Source organism: Musca autumnalis, unplaced genomic scaffold (assembly GCF_047663935.1).
Source record: "Musca autumnalis isolate F117 unplaced genomic scaffold, ASM4766393v1 scaffold_1, whole genome shotgun sequence".
NCBI lineage: Eukaryota > Metazoa > Arthropoda > Insecta > Diptera > Muscidae > Musca > Musca autumnalis.
Genome location: NW_027411644.1, coordinates 324047779 through 324073954, shown reverse-complemented (window position 1 = coordinate 324073954; position 26176 = coordinate 324047779). Strand labels below are relative to the sequence as shown.

The window sequence follows — 26176 nt, the reverse complement described above, 5'->3', positions numbered from 1 at the left end:
AGTTTTAGGAGTACGGGCCTAGCAATATGTAAATCTAGTTCCTAGTTCACTGTCCTAGTTCCTAAACGTATGGGTGAACTCATACAAACGATACGATCAATTGTATCTAGATCAGAGACGGGCTTCTTTGCGAAGACAGTATAGTGAGGGCGACCACTGCTTCTCTCTCTCACTTACAGTGTAAGTGAATGAAAACAAACAATAAACATCATGTGGTTGTTGTTTTCTTCACTCATACATACACACATACTAAAACATTGATAGAAATTCTTGGGCGACGCTGATCTAGATCAGTGAACTAGGTCTTTCTGTTGAAGTACATTGGCACTACTTCAACTGGAACGCATTTCTAGCACAACAATGCGAAAAATAGTAGTAGATTGCAGTATTTTACAGAACCGGGCAGAACTAATAAGAAGCAAAAACAATTGAAACAAGACCAATGATTTTCCCGGTCCACACTAGAGTGATTTCTAGAGTTGTTCAGTTCCGGAACGAACTAGTTCCATTGAACTACTCCGGACAAGGAACTATTGGAACTATATTCAGCTCTTGCGTTTATATAGTTCCTTTAGTTCATATAGTTCCTTTCCAATTCATCCACAAAACCGGTCTTGGAACTATTTGAAATGATGGAAACAAAAAGAATGACGAAAGAAAAAGATTCGGCAAACTATTTCGGTCTCGGAACTATTTGGGACGAAAAGAACGATGAAAGAGACACATTTTTGAACTATGTCGGTCTCGGAACTATTTGGAATTATGGAACTATATTAAGGAACTAGTTCCTTTTGGGAAATGGAACTAGAAATATCGATCCGCTCCCTGAACTAGATTGCCCAACTCTAGTGATTTCAATGAAATAATTTCATGAAATTAGTGGTTCTTAGATTGAGTTCCCCACAACAGCAAATTCATAAAAATAATTTAGTATGGTACTCATTCATGAAATTATTTCATTGAAATCACTCTAGTGTGGACCGGGACCATGGCACAATAATACAGGTACAGCGGCAAAAACAGCTGATCTTCATACCAGTTGTCAAAATACATTATTGTGAATAAAACAAGCAAAAAAGTATCAGTCGGCTTTGCCGACAGAGATATACCCTCAGCCTGTGTATATTGAAACAATTTTTTCCCAAAATACGTATGTATTTAAGGGGTTTTAAAAATTTTGGGCATTTGAACAGACAAAAATGTTGATTAGGATTAAAGATCAAAAGTTTTGCGGAGGAGATACTAAAAGGAATGGATCGACATTGACCGTTATGGAAGTGGATCTCCAGCCGCAACATATGGGGCCACAGGGGGTTTTTACACTCTTCGGGCTGTTTGCTCAAGAAGTATGGACTTGCCCCTAAAAAAACGTTTACCATCGTAATTGAGGCAGGGAATGCAAGTTGCTTCAACAAAAATCAAAGTGGTTCGATATCAGGTCTTAAAGTGAACTTGTCCGAAATTTTGTGTGGGAGGTACCGGATAGAGTGGACAAATATAGTCCATATTTGAACCTGATCTATATCTGGTAGATATATTAGGATGTGTAAAGTATAGACCAATTCGGCCACTCCCTTCAAGAGTTACCGTACGGACAATTTTTCCGACCATTTCTGAACTTTTGTGGGGGAGGTACCTGAAGGAGTGGACCGATATGGCTTATGTTCAAACTTAAGCTATATTTGGACAAAATATTACTAAGACCATATTTTGGACCGAAACGGCAAATCCGTTCGAGAGTTATCGTGCGCTCAAACCACCTTACACAGTGCCATAGGGGTTTTCTTGCAACTTTCATGCTATTTTCTCTGGAAGTATGGACTTGCCCCTGATGAAACTTGTACCGTCGTATGAAGGGCAGTGAATACAAGTTGCTAAACCAAAAATCAAAGCGATTCGAGAGATGGCCCTAAACTGAATTTTCCGAAATTTTGTGTGGGAGGTATCCGAAGGAGTGGACCTATTGAGACCATATTGGAGCCTCATATTACTCTGGTAGAAAGTTTACACTATACAAAGTATGAACCAAATCGGTCACTCCCTTCAAGAGTTATCGTGCGCACAAACTTTCCGAACATTTTCGAACTTTTGTGGGGGAGGTACCGGAAGGAGTGGACCGATGTAGCTCATCTTCGAACTTAAACTAAGTTTGGGCAAAATATTACGAAGGCCAAAATTTGAACCGAATCGGTTCATCCGTTCGAGAGTTATCGTGCGCTCCAGCCAGCAGGACAGACAGACAGACGGACGGACATGGCTAGATCGACTCCAAATTGTCTGAAACACATTTCGTCCAAACATACTTGGGGTCTAAAACCATTATTTTGATGAGGCACATTTTCATCGTATCAAAGTGTATATACCCTCCTTAGCCTAAAGGCTGAAGGTATAATCACATATAAAATGTAAACATGAAATTCACAGTAAAGCTGTAAACAGATACAACGTTTGATTAAAGTTTTGTGTCGTTTTGGCCGTTTTTACACTGTTGGGCATGATGCCGAAAAATTCAAATTCATTTGAAATATATGCCGACAAACAGATAAACGCTGGACTTTGGCATCGTCGTCGCCCTGTTGTTGTTGTTTTTTTCTCGACGCCCAACGCAAAACTTTAATCAAACGTTGTATCTGTTTTAAGCTTTAGGCTTTGATTTGATGTAACACCTTCTTATTCCACCATGGCCGGGACAAAAAATGTAAACAGAGAAAGTGTGAGAGTTTACAGTCGGTAATAGCAGAGTGGAGTTTATATACTCAGAGATGGGATACGCCATTATAATAATGCCGTATTTACACTTTGTGCAGCATGTACACTAGGTTTATGTTGAATTGTCTTTGATATTGAACATTAATGTGAATCAATTAATTCAATCATCGCCCTCAACGTAGAATCCATTCTATATTAAATAAATAAATACATTTGACTATAATTTTCGGCAAAACCAATTTCAAAAAAATAATAATTTCATAGGCAAATAAAAAATATAGAACGAAAACAACTTGTACGCTGTTAGTAAAGTAAATTGTAAATGTAACATAGTTTTCTAAGTAAGAAAGAAAAGTTTACATTACGACTGGTTTTTACTTAAATTCAAAACACAATAAACACCAAACGTCAATTGATTATATTCAATAGATTTAATTGTTTTGTTTTATTTATTTTATTTAAGTTTTAATGGTTCCTTTCTTTTTTTTTGGAATGGAATGGTACCCATGGAATGTTTTAAAATTACTAAGGAAATATTATAAACATAAATACCGTTCGATATGTATGTCTATAGTATTTCGTTGACAAATTATGTGTTGATATTGTAGCCAATTGTAGCAAAAATACAATGTTGTCAAATAATTTTGGGATTCCAATTTTTGTGTGTTTCACTAATAGCGGTAATTCAATTTGGAAGAAATTAAATTTTACTGATTTCAATTTCAATTCTTACTCAAACAAATACAAAAACACAAAGCGTGCAACATGAGACATTAGTTTTATGGAAATATTTTTAATATCGATTATTTTTTTTAATTTTAGTTATTTTGGATAGTGAAAAGAATAGGAAGGTCTAGGAGAACTATGTATATCAAATTATTGTTGGTTTATATTTTAGACACTAAAACAAAAGGAAAACATATTGAGATGTTAGTTCAGATGTTAGTTTAGTTCAGATTTATTAAAAGAACAGAATGGAAAAGGATAGAATTAAGGAAAGAATGAAAAAAGAGAAAGAAAAAACTATAGAACACAAAAAAATAATAATAAAAGAAAGACTTGATAATTCTTGTACGTCTACCAGGAAATGCAAGGAAATGCCCACACACACCCTGAGATATACACAAATACAATGGCAAACACCGGCCTCAATTTCCTTGCATTTCACTGCGCCATTGTAATTTCAACTACAAATGATTTTTAGTCAAATGAAAGTGTTGTTGTTATTGTTGTTCTTGGGAAAACGGAAACGGAAAAAATAGGAAAAATAGGAAACCAAGATTTACAAAACTAGGGTCATGTTGTTGGCTTGTATGTTTTCTTTTTTTTATTTTGCTGTTAGTTTTATTTTGGTTTTGGGCTCCATGCGTGTCAGTATCAAATTATAAAATGTTCCTCAACATAATCGATGAATTAGGTTGGGTAGCTGAATGGATTGGTAGTATTTAAGTTTCGGTGTTAGTTTGGCGGACGGGCTGGCTATGTCGTCTTATGTAAAATGTGATTGTTTGCTTTGTTTGGTTGTGATGTCTTTAAAATCAAAACAAAAAATCAAAATAAAATTTCATTTATTTCCTTAATTTTCTTTTCAAAATTTTTAGATTGTTTTACAGTGTCAAACGAAAGCCAAATATGCAAAGATTCAAGGGTTTATTTTACAAAACAAAGGAGTCACAGGTTGCTTCTGTAAAATTTCAAACAAAGGAATTCGAGTGTGTAGAAGCGGGAGCACATAACGCAAATGACTTTCTCCCTTAAGAAATCGACTAAATTGCCATAAAGAATATGAAGGTGTGGCAGAGGTTCAATGAAATTATCTTTATGTCCTTCCAAACACTCATTTTTTCAAAAAAACAACATTTCATTTGCTTTGTTTTTTACGTTTGTACACGCCGCGAATTTATATTATATGAAGCAAACATATATTTGGCACAACCATATATTTTGTGTCAATAGGGCATTTAATACAAAATATATGGTTGTTGCAACAATATATAACTTTAAGTATTTACAATATCCAATTATGCACTCAGAATATGTTTGCTTCAATAATATTTTTTCTTTGTAGAACTCGTTCAATTATAATTTAACGTAAAATCAACATTTTAATTTATTTTTTAAATAAATTGGAGATATACATTAAATGGACGATAGACATACAATAATATTTAACATTCGTTTGACACAAAAGACCGCGCTGCAATTTTTAAGCTCAACATTTTTTTTTAATTTCTTCAGTAATACCATAATATATTTGGTTGTTAATATTGGGCTTAGTGTGTTGAGTATGAGTTGGCAAATGATAAATAACTAAATTACCCTTCATTAATTCAGTTAATATAAATTCTTAAAAACTCAGAATATTATTTAAAATTGTGTACTTGGTTTTTAATGTATTTTTTAGTAGGAAATTTCATTTTGATTTTGGTGTTTATTTATAATTTTTTTCACTTTTATTTTTTGCTTTTAACTTAAAAAAAATCATAAAAACTCAACAAAAACTAAAACAAACGCCTTCGTTTTCATTACTAAAAAACTTAACATGTATAAAAATCATATTTATAAAGCAAATTTTGCTTTATATAATTTTTTTCTTCAAAAGTATTTTGTGTGAATTTTTATGATTTCATTGTAAAACTATTGAGTTTTTTCATACTTGTTGTTTTGTTTTGTTTTCGTTAGTATTTATTTTATTTTAACTACATAAAGATTCTCACCTTCGACCCTTTTCATTTTTTAATGTGCCCCCATATTTGGCTCTTGTTCCAATCAAGTCTATAATCTCGGGTATACAACTTGCAAAAATCGCCTGTTTTCAATTATATGAATTATCAATTAAAATTTTTTAAACAAATTTGTAACAATTTTTTATAGCCAAACATTTTTTGGTAGAAATTTTTATAAAAAACATTTTTTTGTCAACGATTTTTAATTGTCGAAACATAAAATATTTATTTTGTTTCACTGCAAGGGGTGAAGGAAAGCTGCCTTAAATATCCTACCAAAAATCTAAAATCCTAATTATAATTGTTTTCTTATATTAGAGGCCAATTGCGAAGACATTTGTAGGATAGCAATCCATACGTAAATACATACATTTTGTTGTTGCCCGGTTGTATTTATCGCCGGAAACGTTATTTTTATTTTTTGAGTATTTTTTATTTTTGAGTATTTTATTATTAAATTTATGGTAAATAAAACTTAACAAAAATATATGTAGTTTAAAATATAAAAAAAAAATAATTATTAAGAAATGATAAGAAATCTGGCTGTCTGTAGGTAATGTTTGTTGAAATTTGGAATGTTCAGAATATCCACTGTTTTTACTTAATGTTTGTTGAAAAGTACACATTTTGGCTTTCAACTCCGTTTTACTCACATACAATGTTTACAAAGGAGAAAATTCAGAAAGGTGATAAAAATTATACATAAAAAACAAAACATTTGAGTTCTAAAAGATTCCTCTTAAGCCGATTAGTATTTGTAAATCCCTTTCAAATATTTATGGAATAAATTTTTTTTGCTTTGTTGTCGTACTTTTTAATGGTAAATACGGTAAACTATAAATGAAAAGTGCTTACATCTGCGAAGTTTTTGTGGATTCTGAGACTACAATGTTCATAGATGAGAAAAATCAAAAAAAAAAAAAAAATCAATCGCGGTCAAAGTTCACATTTTTAGGACTTTTTAGGTTTTCGCGATTTTGCTTGTAAACCGCATGTCCTATCGAAATGAGATTAGACAAAATGTTGTAGCAGTGAAAAAAAATGTAATCATCTCGATATTAATAAGGGCACCTGGCTGTCTCCAGATCAGAAAACAAGAAATCAAATTGATCATGTTATGATAGATGGAAGACATTCATCGAGCGTGTTGGATGTACGATCGTTCCGAGGCGCAAACATTGATTCGGACCACTACCTTGTTGCAGCAAAGGTACGCACCCGCTTAAACATAGCAAACAAAGTACGAACAGACACAACACGAAAGTTAGACATCGGTAAGCTGCAATCACAACAGATAGCCACAGCATATTCCACTCAACTAGCCCAATTGCTTAATCAAAGCACTCGTCATCCCGATAACATATCAGCGCAATGGCAAAGCATTGCCCACTCCATGCAAACAGCCGCAAAATCCATACTTGGATACCAGAGGCCTCCACCAAGGAATCCATGGTATGATCAGGAGTGTCGTGCTGCCACCGAAGAGAAAAATGGGGCATATAGGGCTACTTTACAATCCGTAGCAACGCGTAGCGCACGAGAGAGATACAAGGAGAAAAGGAGAGAGGAGAAACGTCTTTTCCGCAGGAAAAAGAGAGAGATGGAAAAGCGGGAGTGTGAAAAACTCGAGATGTACAGGAGCCAGAATGAAGTCCGAAAATTCTACTAAAGAGTCAAGCATCAAACTGATGGCTTTGGTACAGGCACATCCTCCTGTAGAGACCAGCATGGTAATTTGGTAACTGATACAGATAGTGTACTCAGGATATGGAAAGAACATTTTTCAAAACTGTTGGTATCCAATAGCAGCGAAGACGACGAAGATACCACAGTCCCAATCCCAGAAGATGGTATTGAATGTATACCGCCCAGCCAAGATGAGGTAAAGACAGCAATAAATCGGCTGAAGAATAATAAGGCAGCAGGAGCCGATGGCTTACTAGCCGAGCTGTTCAAAACCGGAGGCGACACGCTGATAAGGTGTATTCATCAGCTAGTTAGCACCATCTGGCAGGAAGAACGAGTACCCGACGATTGGAACCTGAGTAACCTGTGCCCCGTCCACAAGAAGGGAGATAAGACTGTATGCTCTAACTATAGGGGCATAAGTCTACTCCCTATTGCCTACAAGATCGTGTCAGGGATATTGTGCGAACGACTAAATCCAATGGTCAACGAGATAATTGGACCATACCAATGCGGCTTTAGACCTGGCAAGTCCACCATTGACCAGATATTTACCCTGCGGCAAATCCTGGAGAAGACCCAAGAGATGCAGATCGACACCTACCATCTTTTTGTCGATTATAAAGCAGCCTTCGACAGCCCGCTGCGTTCAAAGGTATTCCAAGCCATGTCTGAATTTGGTATCCCCGCAAAGCTCATCCGGCTTTGCAAAATGACTTTAACTGACACGAGGTCCTCAGTTAAAATAGGAAACCTCTTCGAAGAGTTTGGTACCAAAAGAGGTTTCAGACAAGGAGACAGCATTTCGTGTGATCTCTTTAACATCCTGATGGAAAAGGTTATACGAGAGGCAAACGTCAAAAGAAGTGGCACAATCTACACCAATAGTCACATGTTACTTGTTTATGCTGATGATTTAGACATCATAGGCCGATCAGTAAAAGAAGTAACTGATACCTTTATGAAGGTCGAAGAAGAATCTGCTAAAGTGGTTATGGCGGTAAACGGTGAAAAGACCAAGTTGATGGTGTCGACGCGCAATGCGTCCATTGAGGTCGGACCGGCTGTGGAAGTTGGTTCCTATAATATTGAGGTAGTAAAAGACTTCGTCTACCTCGTCTTCTTACAAGAAAAATTTTTCTTGCAAAAACTTGTAAACAAAACTCTCCAAAGCTCTCCAAAATTCTCTTACTATTGTCTCCAAATTCGCTCTCTTTTACTTCACAACTTTGTTATCGAACAGCATTTTGTAAAAGTTTCTGCAAATTTGTACAAACTTTTTGGTTATCGTACAGACCTAATGTTGTTCGATAACAAACTTTTTCAATAAAAGAGAAATGAGAAGTAGTTGCAAGTACTTGGAAGAACTTGCAAACACTTTTTGCTTACGAAGTTATCGAACAGGCCTAATAAAATCGAATGAACGGAAAGTCGATTTTAAGATTTAAGTAGAAATCAAAATATCGATTTTTGAGTTTTAACTAAAAATCAAAAGAAGAAAAGTCGACTTTTGCATTGTAGTACGTATCCCAACACGGGATTAAGTTAAACCCTAATTCCGTAACAATATAATAGATCCTAATTTATATCCCATTTAGATACGGTGACCAACCGTACTCTATTATAGAGGACAGTACTCTGTTTTAGGTGTCCGTACTCTATTTTTTCAGCGTACTCTATTTGTCCTCTATTTTCATCACGTGTACTCTATGTCCTCTATTTTTGATTTATTTTACAATTACATGTGAATACAAAGGTAATACAATGAAATCAGACATTTAACCAAATATTGTCGTTGTTTAAATGAAATCAGTGGTTTCTAATCACTGATTTGAACACTTCTACACGCGCTCAAATCAATTGATGAAGCACTTTTTGCACTTCTATTGAAACACCTCCAAAACGTGGTTTTTGAACGTGTCAACAGCGTATTCTTTCGATTGCTGGTTTGTTTCGGGCTTATACGTATAATATCGTATAAGGCTTATATAGCGATCGTTTTTTTTTTTTGTTTTGAGATTTCTTGCACCAAGCGGTACGTTATCTATCGATAAGAAACATTTTTTAAGGCAGTATGGAATTGAAGCCGGTGAAAAAAAACTCCAAGGATGCCTCTCTAAAGGTGATCTTGATTTATCAGTTTACTCACGGAATCAATATTTTCTGTCACAACGGCAGTTTTTGGACCACACTTACTACTTTCTTCGTTGAGCGAGCGTCCACCATGATTGAATTCATTAAGCCAGTTTTTCACAGACCTACATATGTCCGTAGACACACGTACAAATTTTTCGGTAAAGGTAATTTTGAGATAGATCTCGGTCAATGAGGACGCCCCTACCACAATTAGCGGCAAGTGTAAGAGACATAACCATCGTGTCATCTGGCCGGCCAAATTATGTCGTTTCTCTTTGACGTACAAAGTTTGCCTAAAATATATTGAGTGTTTTGGTGGAGAGCGGAAAGGATAGAGCTCCTCTACAATCAATTTCACAAATCTCAAATTACTTTACACTAAACTTTTTATGTGTGGCTACCAAAGTTCGGAGTTGAGCCATTTTTGTTTCGACTCCGACGCCGGAGTTGACTCCGAGGGTAATTCCTAATAGCACTCAATATGGATAAAATATGCACAAGTTTCCATTTTGTCCTATATATTGGCATTTTCTGAGGTGTTCCTTGAAAAGAACATTTGTCGAATATAATACACAACTACAAAACTTCTTTGTTTAAAACTTCTACAATTATAATAAAAATACAAGATCACCGAAATTTGAAACTCTGTGTAAGAGGTTCTGAAGTGGGCAGGCTTTTGTTCAGGAATATGAGCAATTTTAGATCATTATCTTCTTTGAATATCATTTATCATATTCTAGATCAAGAATGTGTTGTATCTAAAACAAATATTCTAAAATATTATACATTTCTTATCGTATATTAAGAAATCGACCCACCTTGCAAATTCACGATAAAGTTACAACTCAAAAAAGCTCTTGAAATCTAATTTTTGATAAATGTAGAAAAAAATTCTTGCCCAGAGTTGGAGCCAAGTTATTTTTTCGACTCAGTCTCCGACTACAGCTTAATTGCTCGACTCCAACTCAGACTACGAAACCCTGGTGATGTTGTTTCATCGCGTAGTCGTCACGTAGAAAATTGTGAAAAATGGTCGGACGAAAATGTTCACAAGTAAATTCCATATTTTTTTGGAAATTAATTCTTTAACCCCAGTAAAAACGCAATACGTCAAACCGTACTGAGTACTCTTATGCTAGAAAATGTTAACCTTTCCAAAGGAAATGGCGCCTGGCATTGTTCCCGAGCCCAGAAACTTATGTAGTAGCCCTCGTATGTGTACTCTTTTTTCATCCAAAAATATTGGTCACCGTACATTTAGACTATGCGTGGTTTAGCAAATCCAGTCGATTTGAGTTGTCATTTTCATTCAATATACATATGTCAAATAAATCGAATAAGTCTAAACCAAGTTTTACACTTGCACCTAAACCATGTATTTGTGGCAAAAAAGTCGTTAATTTTACAGATATTCAATGAAATTGCATTTCTACTCTTCAGCTAAAACAATTGAAATCAAACGGTTTTTAATAAAACGCGTCATTTAAGATGTGAAATTGAATATATGACATATTTGCTCAAAACATGTTATATAGGTACCAGTGTAAATAATGCTTAATTGAGTACTCATCCGTTCTTATCCTACAGTACGTTTATGTTAGCATTACAACAACAAAAAATCATTTTATTTATTGCACTAGCTATTTTTGGAAGAACACTTTTTGATGGGTAGTTATTAAGATTATTCACAAAATGTTGATAATTAAGAAAAATGCTTTAAACCTTACTCAGAATATTTTATTAATGTGGGTTTGTGTAATTCTTCTCATCGACAAATTCATATAACAAAAAGATATGCCTATCTCAAACATTTTGATAGATGCCATATTTCTTAAATGTACAGAAATCATTCTAAACGCCGAAATATTTCAATGGAAATGATTTCCACGTTTGATATAAACATAGTTTGAAATCCGTAAAGTAATAACAAACATTACCTATAGACAAATTTTAATTGGAATTCTCTTAAAAATATCAATATATGTACATAATTAACTAAAGGCTAAAATAATTTTTTTATTATTATTTCAATTTTTTTCTGTTTTATGAATAAAGGCTGCGATTTCTTGGGGACAAGTGTAAGAATATTTATTGAAAATCAAAAAAGAGGCAATTAGAGATCTAAACAATAGTGTGTGTTTGTTAAAAAATATTTGTTACTTAAAAAAATCGGTAACATTTTGTAGAAACTCGTACAAAATGACATTATTACTTGTGTAAAATATGATAGTTTATTTAAAAAAAGTGTTTTCTTTATATAACTTTATATTGAAAACTTTGTTGAACTAAAATCAAATATCTAAGAAACGCATCTACTTAGTTTGTTATTATTATTATTGTTGTTGTGTAAAGAAAATCAATACTGATGATAATAAGAATATGATGAGAGATCAGAAAAAATAAAACATATAACCTATATTTTATATACAGATTTGTTTAGATTTAAGTGGATAAAGATATATATTTTGGTGTTATTTTTATTCTATTTTTCTTTTCTTTTTTTTTTTGGAAAATATGCGTGGCTGCGGCATACAGTCTGTGCAAGCAAACAAAACTTGAAAAAGTGGTATTGATTTTTAAATATTAAAAATTATATATTTGAATTACTTTGAAAAACAGTTTGGTGATTGTTTAATTTATTAACATTTGCCAAGAGTTTATTTTTTTAAAAACACAAAATCAAACTAAAAACTTATGAAATACCAGAAAAGGATTTTTGGGGGTAGAACGGAACTAATGAAAGTATGGAAAAATAAAACTAAAACAAACATTAAGCTAAACTTGTAATAACTTGAACTTGTTAATCAAACAAAACGAACAATCGAACAAACGATTTTGTTTTTTTTTTTCTTTAATATTTATTTAAACTTTTAACACAACTACGGCATAATTATGTTTGCTTTAAAAAAAAAAAAAAATAAGAAATAATAAAAACTAATAAAGAAAACGTAATAGGAACACAAAAGCAAAAACATAATAAGGTATTTAATATTCAAAATTACAACAAAAGCTTTAAAATAAACCAAATAAACTATAATTGAAATTAAAAACAAGGCAATTAATTGTATCGAACTAAACAAAAATAATTGCATAAAATCAAACAATTGATTTTTCATTCCATTTTTTAATGTTTTTTCTCAAATGTTTGGAAAAAATCATTGTTGAAAAATGTTTTATTCCAGCCATTTTTATTCTAGGTATTGGTGAAAAATCCTTGTCAATTCCAGGTTGAGTTGCTGCAAGCATTGGCTTGCCTTTCTTATGAAAAAAATTTAACTAGAAAACACACAGTTTTTTGGTTTCAACATTTAAAAATACAAAGTCATGTTTCATTTCTATTTAAAATGTATGCTATAGACCAAAGGTTGATGGTGGATTGAATTGAAAAACGAAAAAAAAATAAAATAGTACATCAGAAAATTTCTTCAATAGCAATTGTAGCAGTGATGGGAATTCTTTGTTCAGGGACTAAAGCAATTTTAGTTAAGGTTTCTTGCAATCAAAATGTTTTATATATTTTTTCTTTATTACAAAAATATTTATCTGGATTGTCTACAATTCAGCTTATTTCCTTTTTTAATGTATATTTTTTATCAATATTTAAAATATTTTGAAAAATCGATTCATCGATTTCTGTGGTAACATGTTTGTTTTTTGTTTCAGTTTTTTGTCTACTAACCAAAAAAAAAATAAATACTTATTTTTTATAAATGAAATTTAGTTTGAAATACTTCTGTAAATTACTTGGAGTGAATGCCGGTATGCTTTTCTTTCACAAGAAGTCAAACTTAGACGAACAAAAATTGAAAACAAACAAAAAATTACTACAAAATTAGGCGTAACTTGAAATATGTATGTAAGTATTTACATGCAAATTACAGAGGAGACTCAAGAGAAGGGAGGGTTCAATGTTATTGATATTGCAAAACAAAAACAAACGTTTTACACAAAAAAAGAAAAAATATTCCAAAATTCAATGGTAATTCAAAAAACAAATACAATAAACTGTGCTACTGTCAAAAACGCTCGCACAGCGATCAAAATATTTGTCCTGTTGTGGGTTTATGTCACATAATAGCAATTCGCCCTAGAGAAGTGAGAATGTTAGAAATTACCCAGGTAAAATTATTATACATCTTCAGGCTATCTAATAACACTGTGCAACAAAATGGAGGTGAAAGTCTGGGGCACGGAAAGAAAGACCTTGGTGAGTATATTAAGAACCCCGAAGGACAGATCCGTCGTGAGTCGAACTTCCGCTTTATGGCGTAATGAAGTTTTTGCTAGAGACCCTGTAAGCCGTCAGGAACTAGCGTTATATCTTTGTTCACTGTTGCCTTAGCTTATTTTTGAGATGACATGTCTTCAGTCGAATCGAATGAGGCTTATTTTCGTAGAGCACTTCGACTTTCTAACTCGCTTCCTTCAATGTCCTTTTTGTCCGCTATAAAAGTACCACAAGATGACGTTTTTCAGCTTCGAAATGTTCTGCAGAAATGTCGCTCAATTTTAGGTACGGCTCTCATTGACAACTAATCGATTTTGTCGCGTTTTTTATAGTCATTTTTTGACATTCGCCCCTGTTTGCCCAGAAAAAACTGTGTTTTGTTTTTTGTATGTTCTGTGACGAATATACAAAAAACAACAACAGGTTAAATGCACAAAACGACCACGAAAACGCGAAAAAATCGATTAGTTGTCAATGAGAGCCGTACCTAAAATTTTCTGAGCGACTTTTTTGCTGAACATTTCTAAGCTGAAAAACGTCATATTGTAGTACTTTAATAGCGGCTCTTAAAATAAATGGCGAAAAGGACATTGAAGGAAGCGAGCTAGAAGGTCGAAGTGCTCTACGAAAATAATCCTCATTCGATTTGACTGCAGACATGTTATCTCAAAAATAAGCTAAAGCAATAGTGTGCAAAGATATAACGCTAATTTCTGACGGCATACAGGGTCTCTAGCAAAAACTTCATCACGCCATAACGCGGAAGTTCGACTCACAGTGGATCTGTCCTTTGGGATTCTTAATATACTCATCAAGGGCTTTCATCTCCAAAAGAAATTATCTCTGCCCCAAAATTTGTGTTCACAGTGTAATTAGATGGACTACATTGTTCTTACATGGTTAAGAAAATTGATTTCTTATTTTACACAACTGCTACGAAATTTGTTTTTCACGTTGAAGTTTAGAATGAAAGCGCACGAAAAAATCAGATTTGTTAATAGAAAAAAATAATGTTACGATAACTAATATCTGTGTTTATTTTAATTAATTTCTCGTTGGAGTTGAGCTGAATGATTGAAAATTTTTTGCAAGTGAAAAAGGAAAATCGAAGATTCGAACCCACACAAATAAGTAGATCAGCTTGAGCCGGGTCGGGGTATGAACCCACGTCCTCAAAAACATATGAAAAATGTTATCACGACGTGTTAGCGTTCAACACATAACTCCCGAAGGCTGTGCTAAAAAAAGCGTTTGTCGTGGAAGGCATACAGTTTGAATGAGAAACAGTTCATTACTGAAAAAAAAAAAACACATTGCATTTGAAAAATCAAAGCTCGATGGCAAAGCTTAGTCTCTTAATTACAATATTGCAGTTACAGCATTACAATAACTTCAGTATAATTGTGAGTTTCGAAGGATTGCAAGAGAAGCCACTCTACAGCCGATATGTCCGTTTTCTTCGGCTTTAATTTTACACTTGCAAAAAATCTTTGATCATTCAGCTCAACTCAAACAAGAAAGTGATTAAATTTATTATTATAATGATCTTATATAACCGGCAACATTTTCACATAAATATTTTCAATTTATTTCTTCTAATGATTGTGAACCAGCAAAAAATAAAATTGTTGTAAAAACGCATTTACGTAGATTTCCGAATTGCTCGATTTTACTCACGATTTAAAACTAGTCGTGAAGTACTAGAACTCTCTCCCTATAGAAAGATTAAAATCGAGTGGAAACCATATCACAGTAGGCTTTCTTGGAACAAATTGGCTACAGTAATTTTCCACGTATTTTTTCGAATTGAGAAAATACACACACTAACAAGTAAAAAAGAATCAGTCGGCTTTGCCGACAGAGATATACCCTCAGCCTATGTGAATGGAAATATTAATCTACGTACAGATCGAATGTATTTCGGGTCTTTTTAGAATTTTGTGGCCATTTTGTACCTTTGAACTTGCCGACGATAATGTGGATTAGGATTAAAGTTTTGCGTTGGGGCTACTTAAAGGAATAGACGACATAGGAAGTGGATCTGATTTTGAGAGTCATATCTTTTTGATATATATTGGGCACACTAAGCATTCAGTGGGTCATCTTATAACTTTTGAACCAGTATGCCAGGAAGCATGGACTTGTCCACGGAAAACATAATATGACTGTTAACAGCAGGACCACAATGAACAGCATCGGCATTCATTTCCAAAGCATCTTCGAAGAGACCCTAAACTGCATTTCGACACGAATGTTGAACTTTTGTGGGGGAGGTACCTTAAGGAGAAGAAGAAGAAGTTTTCGTGTTCTCCAGCGACTACACATAGGGGTTTTTACACCTTTCGGGATGTTTCCTCAAGAAGTACGGACTTGCCGATGAAAAAAGATTTATCGTCGTAATTGTGGTAGCGAATGCAAGTTGCTTCAACAGAAATCAAAGTGTCTCGAGAGCAGGTCTTAAAATGAACCTATCCGAAATTTTGTGTGGGAGGTACCCGAGGGAGTGGACAAATATAGTCCATATTTAAACCTGATCTATATCTGGTAGATGTATTAAGATGTGTAAAGTATGGACCAAATCGTTCACTCCCTTCAAGAGTTATCGTGCGCACAATTTTTCCGATCATTTTTGAACTTTTGTAGGGGAGGTACCTGAAGGAATGGACCGATTTGAATTATCTTCGAACATAAACTATGTTTGGACAAAATATTACGAAAGCCAAATTTTGTACTGAATCGGCAGATCCGTTCGAGAGTTATTTGCGCTCAAACCATTACATACGGTGTCATAAGGGTTTTTGCACCTTTCAGGCTATTTTCTCAGGAAACATGGACTTCCTCCAGATGAAACTTGCACCGTCGTATAAAGGGCACTGAATATAAGTTGCTACAACCAAAATCAAAGCAATTCGAGACCAGGCCCTAAACCGAACTTTTCCGAAATTTTGTGTGGGAGGTACCCGACGGAGTGAACCTATTGAGACCATATTGGAACCTCATACTACCCTGGTAGAAAGTTTACGCTATACAAAGTATGGACCAAATCGGTCTCTTCCTTCAAGAGTTATCGTGTGCACAAACTTTCCGAACAATTTCGAACTTTTGTGGGGGAGGTACCGGAAGGAGTGGACCGATATAACCCATCTTCGAACTTAAACTAAGTTTGGGCAAAATATTACGAAAGCCAAAATTTGAATCGGTTCATCCGTTCGAGAGTTATCGTGCGCTCCAGCCAGCAGGACAGACAGACAGACAGACGGACGGACATGGCTAGATCGACTCCAAATTGTCTGAAACACATTTCGTCCAAACATACTTGGGGTCTAAAACCATTATTTCGATGAGGCACATTTTCATCGTATCAAAGTGTATATACCCTCCTTAGCCTAAAGACTGAGGGTATAAAAAACAAAGGTAGGACAAAAACTGAAGGAGTACTCGGCAAGAGTCATCTCGATTTCGATTATGTTTTACTCCCACTCGAAAACGAGCCAAGCATATGCGTTCTTATTTGAGTAACATAGAAAATTAGAGTATACTCGATATATTTTTTCGAGCTAGTTTCACTCTCTACTCAAACAACAAACAAAATTTGTTATGTGGAATAAGCCTTTTAGTGGGCATCCTTGAAAAAATATTGAGCTCTAGTTGGAACAACTTAACCAGTTACCGTGGAATAATCAGGACGAATAGCAGATATCCACGTCTCCGGCATAGCTGTATATACGGGACGAACTTGTCCAGGTCATCTCGGTAATGCGGAAGGAATGCGAACCTTCCTGACCATGTACGTACGGCAAGCATCCGACATGAGATACACATTTAAACCAAGATAAACTTTTGGTCACACGATCAGTTCATAAATAAAATCCCCAAATTGATTAAAAACCCAACTATACTGTGCTGTCACTCCTTCTGCTTGTCACACACTCGAGTGGCGCCCGAGCAGGGACTAACTATCCTCATACTTGTTTCCTACATTGATAAATTGTTTACTATTTGACCGTCATGTCCACCACAAGCCAACATCACAACGATGGTAGACACGTGGCACAGTGTTGCCGCTTCCATACAAAAGTGGACAAAAATAGAAGGAGTTGACCTAGGTTGATAAATTTTTGCACAAGTACTTTTGAGGGAATAGGAATGAAAAATTTCAACTTTGGTCCATATCGGTTCAGATTTGGATATAGCTCCCATATATATCTTTCCCCGATTTTGCTATAACTCGGTCAATTTTTGATGAATAGTCTTCAAATTTGATATGTGATATTTTCTTAGGTCCCTGAATAGGTTCACCGATTTTCTAAAAATCGGTTCAGATTTGGATATAGCCCCCATATATATCTTTCCCCATTGGGAACCCCAAATGCCAAATGAACAGGGACCTGAGGAACCTCCCATGTTAAATTTGAAGGATATTCATCAAAAATTGAGCGAATTATAGCAAAATCGGGGAAAGATATATATGGGGGCTATATGCAAATCTGAACCGATTTTTGTGTAAATCGCTAAATGATGTGAGTAACGTGAGCCTTACCACAAATTCAACCATAAGAGACAAAATAGTACATATTAGAATTAATATGAACAAGTAAAAATGTGTCAGTCGGCTTTGCCGACAGATATCTACCCTCAGCCAATGTGAAGCGAAACTTTCACCTCCTGACAGATCGAATGTATTTAAGGTCTCATCAGAATTTTGTGGCCCTTTTTGGAAATTTGAACTTGCCGACAAAAATGTGGATTAGGAATTAACTGCACTAAGACACAACTGTTGAACTTTTGTAGGGCAGGTACCCTTAGGAAGGACCGATACGGGCCATTTTAGAAGTTAAACCAAATTTTGATAAAATATTAGGAGATCCAAAGTTTGGACCAAATTGGTTGCCCCATTCAAGTGATATCGTCCTAGCATTTTAGTGACATTTTTTAAATATTGGGGAGAAGTACCGGAAGTTGTGGACCGGTATTGCCCATGAAACTAAGTTTGGATATAATATGACGAAGACCAAATGTTGGACCAAATCGGTTGAACAGTTCGAGAGTTATTGTGCTCTCCGAACGCCACATATGGTGACATAGGGGTTTTTTACACCTTTCGGGCTGTTTTCCCAAGAAATATAGACTTACCCTGAAAAAACTTTTACCGTCGTAATGGATGTAGCGAATGCAAATCGCTTCAACAAAAATCAAAGTGATTCGAGAGCAGGTCTTAAAGTGAACTTATCTGAAATTTTGTGTGAGAGGAACCAGAAGGAGTAGACAAATATAGTCCATATTCGAACCTGATCTATATCTGGTAGTTATATTAGGATGTGCAAAGTATAGAAGGAAGTGACCGATACTCCCTTCAAGAGTTATCGTGCGCAAAATTTTTCCGAACATTTTTGAAGTTTTGTGGGGGAGGTACATGAAGGAGTGTACCGATATAGCCCATCTTCGAATTTAAACTATGTTTTGATAAAATATTAAGGAGGCCAAGTTTTGGACCGTCAAATGGGGGGAAGTGAATACAAGTTGTTGCAACAAAAATCAAAGCGATTCGAGAGCAGGTCCTAAACTGAACTTATCCGAAATTTTGTGTGGGAGGTACCCGAAGGAATGGGCCGATTTAGTCCATATTGGAACCGCATCTAAGTCTGGTAGAAATTTCACCATGTGCAAAGTATGGACCAAATCGGTTACTCCCTTCAAGAGTTATCATACCCACAAATTTTCCGAACATTTTGGAACTTTTGTGGGGGAGGTACCGGAAGGAGTGGACCGATATAGCTCATCTTCGAACTTAAACTAAGTTTGGACAAAATATTACGAAAGCCAAAATTTGAACCGAATCGGTTCATCCGTTCGAGAGTTATCGTGCGCTCCAGCCAGCCAGACAGAACGACGACATGGCTAAATCGACTCCAAATTGTCTGAAACGTATTTCGTCCAAACATACTTGGGGTTAAAAACCATTAATTCGATGAGGCACATTTTGCCCGTATGAACGTGTATAAACTCCCGTTAGCATAAATGCTGAGGGTATAAAAACATGAGATAAATTTTAAATGAGTATTAAGGTGTTACAAAACTACATTTTTACATCGTACTATCCTCACTTCTCAGGGTCTATTGGCATAATATTCTATGGCATTAGCAGACTCTCTTTTATCTTCATAATAATAATAATAAGAAAAAAACTAATAAAGCCAACTAATGATTGTGGTGAGTGACAAGTGATTTACAGAAGAAGAAGAAGGTAAATGTATAACCACCAGCAAAATAAGCATTATATAATTCCGATTTGATTGCATAATTATATAGATATGGGAAAGCTCCACTTAAATGAACTGAAAAAAAAAAACAAAGAAAATTAAAAGAGGATTCGATTTATTTCGCTTTCGATTATTTAAAGTTATTGACTGAATTCTAATAACCCTACATTGAAAGGTATTTTAATGTTTATGGTTTTGTTTTTGTTTTTCATTTTTTTATAAATAGTACTTTTTTTGTAACAAAAATATAATAACACAACACACATGCCGCCAAGAAATCAATGCCTTTTTCGATTTTATAGCCAAGTAGTATTCGCAAAGACCAATTTCACAAACATTGTTTTTTTTCACAATTTTTAGCCTTTAATTTATATTTTTTGTAAATAATTAATTTTCTTATCATTTCCATAATTAACAAAACATTTTGATTCAAAAACTATATTTATAAATTTATAAAATTATAACAAACAACAGGTTACAAACAAACAAATGAATATCAAATGTTTGAATATGCAATTGTTTTCAATGGTTCAAAAAATATAGGAAAATTAAAAAAAAAACGAAAAAAACTGAAAATCTTAAAGAAAAACTTAACAAACATTGATGTTAAAAGTGATTCGAAATCACTTTGAATAACAATGTCATCATCAATTCAAACCAAAGAAGAAAAAAAAAAGAAAACTTAAAAATAATAAATATGTATATTGGATTGTGTATATAGTTTTAAAAACTGGACAAGATTATGTGAATAGCTTTATTGATTAGAATTGATATTTTGTTTTTATTAAAATTTCTATTGTTATTCAGAGAAAAAGGCGGTACAGCTGCTTGTTGTTTTTGGTTTTTTTAATATTATTATTAATTTTTTTGGTGGTGGTTTTGGTGGATTTTTTTTTTTTTTTTGATTGGTAATTATTGTTGATTTGATTTTGTTTGGTGTGTACCTTTTTCTAGGATCCTTGCTATATGTTCCACCATATTTGCTTCTTTGGGCAGCCAGTTCTGTGATTTCTGGTATCCAACTAGCGAACACAGCCTATATATCGATTGATGTATACACACATATTTATATATTGTTGTTATTTGTTGTAGTTGCAGTTAATTGTAACAATATTGATTTCATATTGATCTTCTATTTTTTATTCTCTCTTCTTCATAATACAAAAACAAATGCAAATACTAATAATATTTATGGACGTTATTGTCGTTTGAATTGTTTTATTGCACAACAGAATTATAGAAATTATAGTCTAACCCTATTAAAAGACACATTCATTCATAGTTGGCACTCAGCTCACACACACGCGCTCGTGCACTCTTACACCTGTTATACTTATATACAATTACACCTGTTTTCTAAGTGGTTTCTTTCAAGGACCCTCTTGTTTTCGTTAACTCTTTACATATCGGAATAAAGTTAGTTATAACCAATTATTGTTAATTTTATTGTCACATTGAAAGCTTTTTTTAGTTTTGCCTTTTATTTACAAAAACACTGCCTTTTTATACACTAGGAATTTGAGAAAATAGATTATTTACTAATGCACACATACACACAGATAGTAGTAGAAACGAAAGAAAATTCCCACACTCACACTTCGCTTAAATATTCTTTTGTACAAAAAATAAGAGGTAGACGAATCTGAAATCTTAAATTATTTTACAATCTTATTGAACACAAAGAAATTAATTACATATTGAAAAAAAGAATCTACAATGTTTTGGAGTTAAATTTAAAAAATTAAATTAAAAATAAAAGTTAAATTAGAAAAAAAAAAATAAGAAAATATTGCTCAAATTAATTATTATATTCTTATCTCTCCGCTTAAAATATTGCTTTAAAAGATACTGAAAGTTGTTCCTCCCTCAACAAATTCTTATAATAATGACGAACGATATCGCCGACGTCGCAACCAGAATTTCCCGGTAAAACCCATATTACCAAATAACGCGTTTTTCTAGTACTTCTTGGTACGCATAACTTCTTACAAATCAACCTACTAACCCATCATTTTAACACGGGCATGCCGTACAAACTACGTAGTTATTCTATGGTCACTAAATGTCGCCAAATAAAACAAATGTTCAATTTTCCCATCTGTTGATGTAAATATATGTTCTGTATCACAACCCACCAGAAAATTCCATTACAAAATAATGGGTTTTTATAATAATTTTTGGTATTTAAACATTTCGCACTGAATATTTACTCTGTAGGAAGCAGACTCTTTTCTCACGAACTGCCAATATTATTTCACACCAAATTATTAAAAAATGAAAAAATAAGTAGATGCTTAGTCGGGCTATCAGCTGTCAATATAAACAATTCTTCTTCTTATTAAGGTAAAAGTATCAATTGTTGACAACATGTTGACAAAGTGTTGACTTTGTCACCATAATAGTAGACAAAGTGGCGACATGTCGACACATGACCCTTTATGAACTATTGACTCACTACCTCCAATGTCTCTAGTGACTCACTACCTCCAATGTCTCTAGTGACTCACTACCTCCAATGCCAACACATGGTCACTCAGCAACTACTGACACTACTGACTTACTAGTTCCAATGTCACTACTGACATTCGAATGACACGTTCATACAAAATGTCTATAGGAAATTACATGAGTTGTTTACAGTTTGTCAGTAGTACTGTTGACAATGTCAGTAGTAAGTCAGCACAGATTCACTATTGAAATTTTCTACAGGGTAGTTATGGCCACTAGAAGTTAACAAATAAGCTGAAAAATCATGTGTTATGTTTTTAGAACAGTTGTGTCTAATTTATTCTCAATTTCAACACACTCCAATTTAATTTCATTTTTATTTTGCTTTGATCATTTTTTGATTTGATCATTCGAACTTCTCATTTCTATCCAAACACATTACACACTGTGTCTCGCATAAGGATTTTAAGGGTTGTCTAAATTCGCGTGCAGACGATGAGCATTAACCACACAACACTCGGATTTCAAGCCGGGAACACACGCTCTGTGACACTGTACTCCTTACTTAGTAAGGTGTAAAGTAAGTAGTTTTGCCTTGTAACATGTTTAAGAAATAAACCTTTATTTTTCACCATACTGGTAGTGTAGAGAGTAGCTTGTTTACATACCCCCACAGATGTCGTCAAGAACATTGCAAACGGCTTAAGCACAGAAAAACCTGCCGAAAGGACGATAGTAGTAGCCTTAGACTTGTCAAAGGCATTTGACACAGTAGATCATGAAGTGCTGTTTGGCTACATCCTGAGTTCCACATGGCCTAGTGCAACCAAACAATGATTATGCAACTACATTAGCAGGCGGAATTTAGAGAAAAGAAGTCAAAGAGTCGTACAATTAATCATGGTTTATCCAGTTTTTAACTTGTTCATATCTACATCTCCTGCCCCTCCAGACGGTGGAAAACTATTGACTTGCACATATGACTGAAACATCATGACTACCGGAGTGTGCATCAATGAACTGAAGGGCAAAATCAATGCCTACCTCGATACCCTAGCTACGTTTTGAAGAACAAAATTACAGCTATCAGCGCCAAAATATACCGCAACTATTTTAATGTCATAGATAAAGGAGGTAAGAAGGATATTGATATTCATTGCTGGGGACCAACAGACCAAAACCTGAAATCTATCTGCGTGATCTTCGACATCCTCCTTACATTCTTGAAGTATGTAGTCGCTGAAAAATTCATAAGGATTTGATTTTAAAGCGACAACCTGCAACAGTTTTTGCTTGCCACCCAAAATGATGCTTACACGGAGAAAAAATGCAGCAAACAAATATATATGTTTGCATCCAAACATATGTTATGTTAGGGACTGTTGTAAACATATATTTTTTGCTGCATTTTTTCTCCGTGTAGGAACCGCTACCGCATTTGTGTAGACGTCGAGTGCGGTAAGGATAGGATGCAATGATACTGTCAGTGCATAACGTATTGCTCAATCTAGAGTTACTGCTAACATGTCATCGAAGGCTGATGGCATCCTAACCGGCACAGGATCTACCCCCTAGACACATCAGGAAGGGCATATGGCATTACAACACCGACAACCAAGATGTCATTTCAAAGAACATCGATTGAGTGTCACTGGCTGACAGGACAATAGCAACAACCCAAACCCCAAATTTAGTGGGCGTGATCTTCTACAACCTCCATATCTTCAAACCACAAAGACCAAAAAGGAATGAAAGTAGTTCAAAGCCATGCCTAAGTGGTGCCTAAGGACACTGTCCATTAATATCGTGTTGCTCACTCGAAAGTTTCTGCCGATATGTCATAGATATCCCAACCACCATATTGTCGGACAGGATCCATCCCCATCATCAGGTACATCAGGAGTGATATAGCTGTGAAATTCTCTAGAGGGTTGACCGTTATGATTTGTTCATAGGTTTTACCATTTTTGAGATATATAGAGGTTCAAGTCACACTTTCAGCTTTTTGTTAGGTTTTCACGATTCGCTTGAAAACCATAAGTCTTATCGAAATGGGACTAGAGAGAATATTGAAGCTGTGAAAATTCTCTACAAGAATGGGTTTCGTAATTTTTTCCTTGGTTGTACCATTTTCGAGATATATAAGTTTTAGTTGGAAATTGCAGTCATGACATTGTTTTATAAGGAGGCGATACTGTCAATGCATTGTCCCAATTTAAACTTCTTTATCTCAATAACGATAAAACCTATGAAATTCTCATAAAGGTCAATCTTGTAGAGAATTTTCATAGCTACAACATTTTCTTTAGTCCCATTTTGATAGGACTTGCGGTTTTCAAGCAAAATCGTGAAAGCCTAAAAAACCCCTAAAATTGTCAACTTGAATCGCGATTTATTTAAAAAGCGCTCCGGCGATTTTTTTGATTTTTCTCATCTATGAACATTGTAGTTTCAGAATCCGCAAAAACTTCCCAGGTGTTAACATCTTCCATTTAAAGTTGCTTCAAAAGCACCGTGTACAGCCTCCACATCCAAGATGTCATACCAACGGAGTGTCACCGGTTGCCTTGCTGAAAGCGATTCATACTTGCTCAGTCAAACAAGGTGTGAATGTACAACAAAATCCTCCAAAATTTGCGGACGTCGAACACTACCCACGCGTACCAAGCCAGAACCAGAATTATCTCAGGCGTTCAAGACATCCGACCGCATTGAGAAAAATTTTGCTGATCGGCCCGCAGACTTACACCCAATAGATCTATGGTGTCGACCCGTTGTAGTGGCGGTACAATCCAATAATCTCTTGTCCCATATCAATGGGCAAAAAACAAAATGATCTTAATTCATTGATACTTCTGGTATCGACACCCTTTTTTCTTTCGGTGCGATGGTGCTCAAAATATTTTGTGTATTAGTCTCTCTGAGCGAGTCTTTCCTTTGCTAAACCACGACAAATGAGAACAAAGAGAACATATTTTGTTGTTGCAGTCACCTTAACGTATATGGCTGCTTTACACCCATAGATGGTCGAAATACTCTTAAATATTTTTTAAGGGAAAAATAAAACGGCGTTTTTGTTAGAATTGATTTACTTTTTTAATATTTTTAACACACAGATGACATCTAAACTATTACAAAAAATGATTTTATTAAAAATAAAATAACAAAACAACCCGTAAATGTTTATTTATGTTGTAACAACGAAAAAGAGAAACAAACCACAGCAACGCTGGCGTGCGAGAAAGCCCATCTATGTTTACACCAGAAATCGGCACATAACAACAACAATTTGAACACTGTTGTTAGTGCATGGTTTGTCAATTAGTTAGTGGAGAGAGAAGCTCTCTTTGCTTACTCGCGAGTAAAGAGGTGCCGAATTCTGCTTTAGACCAGCGTCAGGCGATTAGGCGCTCGTGTGCGCTAATTTAACGTCGCTCTCTCCACACACACAATTCAACCCATTGAAAAAGCATGCACTCACACAATGACACCCCGTAAAGTATGTAATAGAAAAGTATGGTGCCTGACGCTGCTTGAGACTCTTAAGTTTAGAGACCTGTTATTGTGTGATTGCATTTTCAGTTAGTTGAATTGTGTGTGTAGGGTTAGGCAACCCAGCTAACAATTTTTGCCGGGGGCTCTGATATCAGAGTTTTTCTCACGTTTGAATAGAAAATTTCTGAATTCCGATTTTTTAATGTAGAGTAAACTCATAGTGGAATAAGAAGGTGTTACATCAAATCATGTAAAACGTCAAATTTGCTCACAATAATGCATTACTGTGACTTGCTTGTTTACATTTTGTATGCCATTTTATTCACAATAATGCATTTTGACAACTGGTATGAAGATCAGCTGTTTTTGCCGTTGTACCTGTATTATTGTGCCATGAGTAAACTAGAACACTTTGCCTGAACCATGGTCCAATTATACAAGTTCCCCACCCAAAACCAGCTGATTTCGATTTGAGCTGTCAAAATTCA

The 26176-nt window shown here is 34.7% G+C and overlaps 1 protein-coding gene across 50 annotated transcripts in view; it reads right to left on the bottom strand.

Annotated features, from left to right (window-relative positions):
• slo (calcium-activated potassium channel slo) overlaps positions 1-26176 on the bottom strand; it is a 297333-nt gene that overhangs the window by 136249 nt on the left and 134908 nt on the right. For 20 of the 50 annotated variants that reach the window (XM_073962642.1, XM_073962671.1, XM_073962655.1 and 17 more), the window contains exon 8: positions 20690-20781. The exons of the other annotated variants lie outside the window; for them this stretch is intronic. In XM_073962642.1, the coding sequence (XP_073818743.1) occupies positions 20690-20781 (92 nt within the window). The remainder of the gene's footprint in view (positions 1-20689; positions 20782-26176) is intronic. 50 annotated transcript variants of the gene reach the window in all.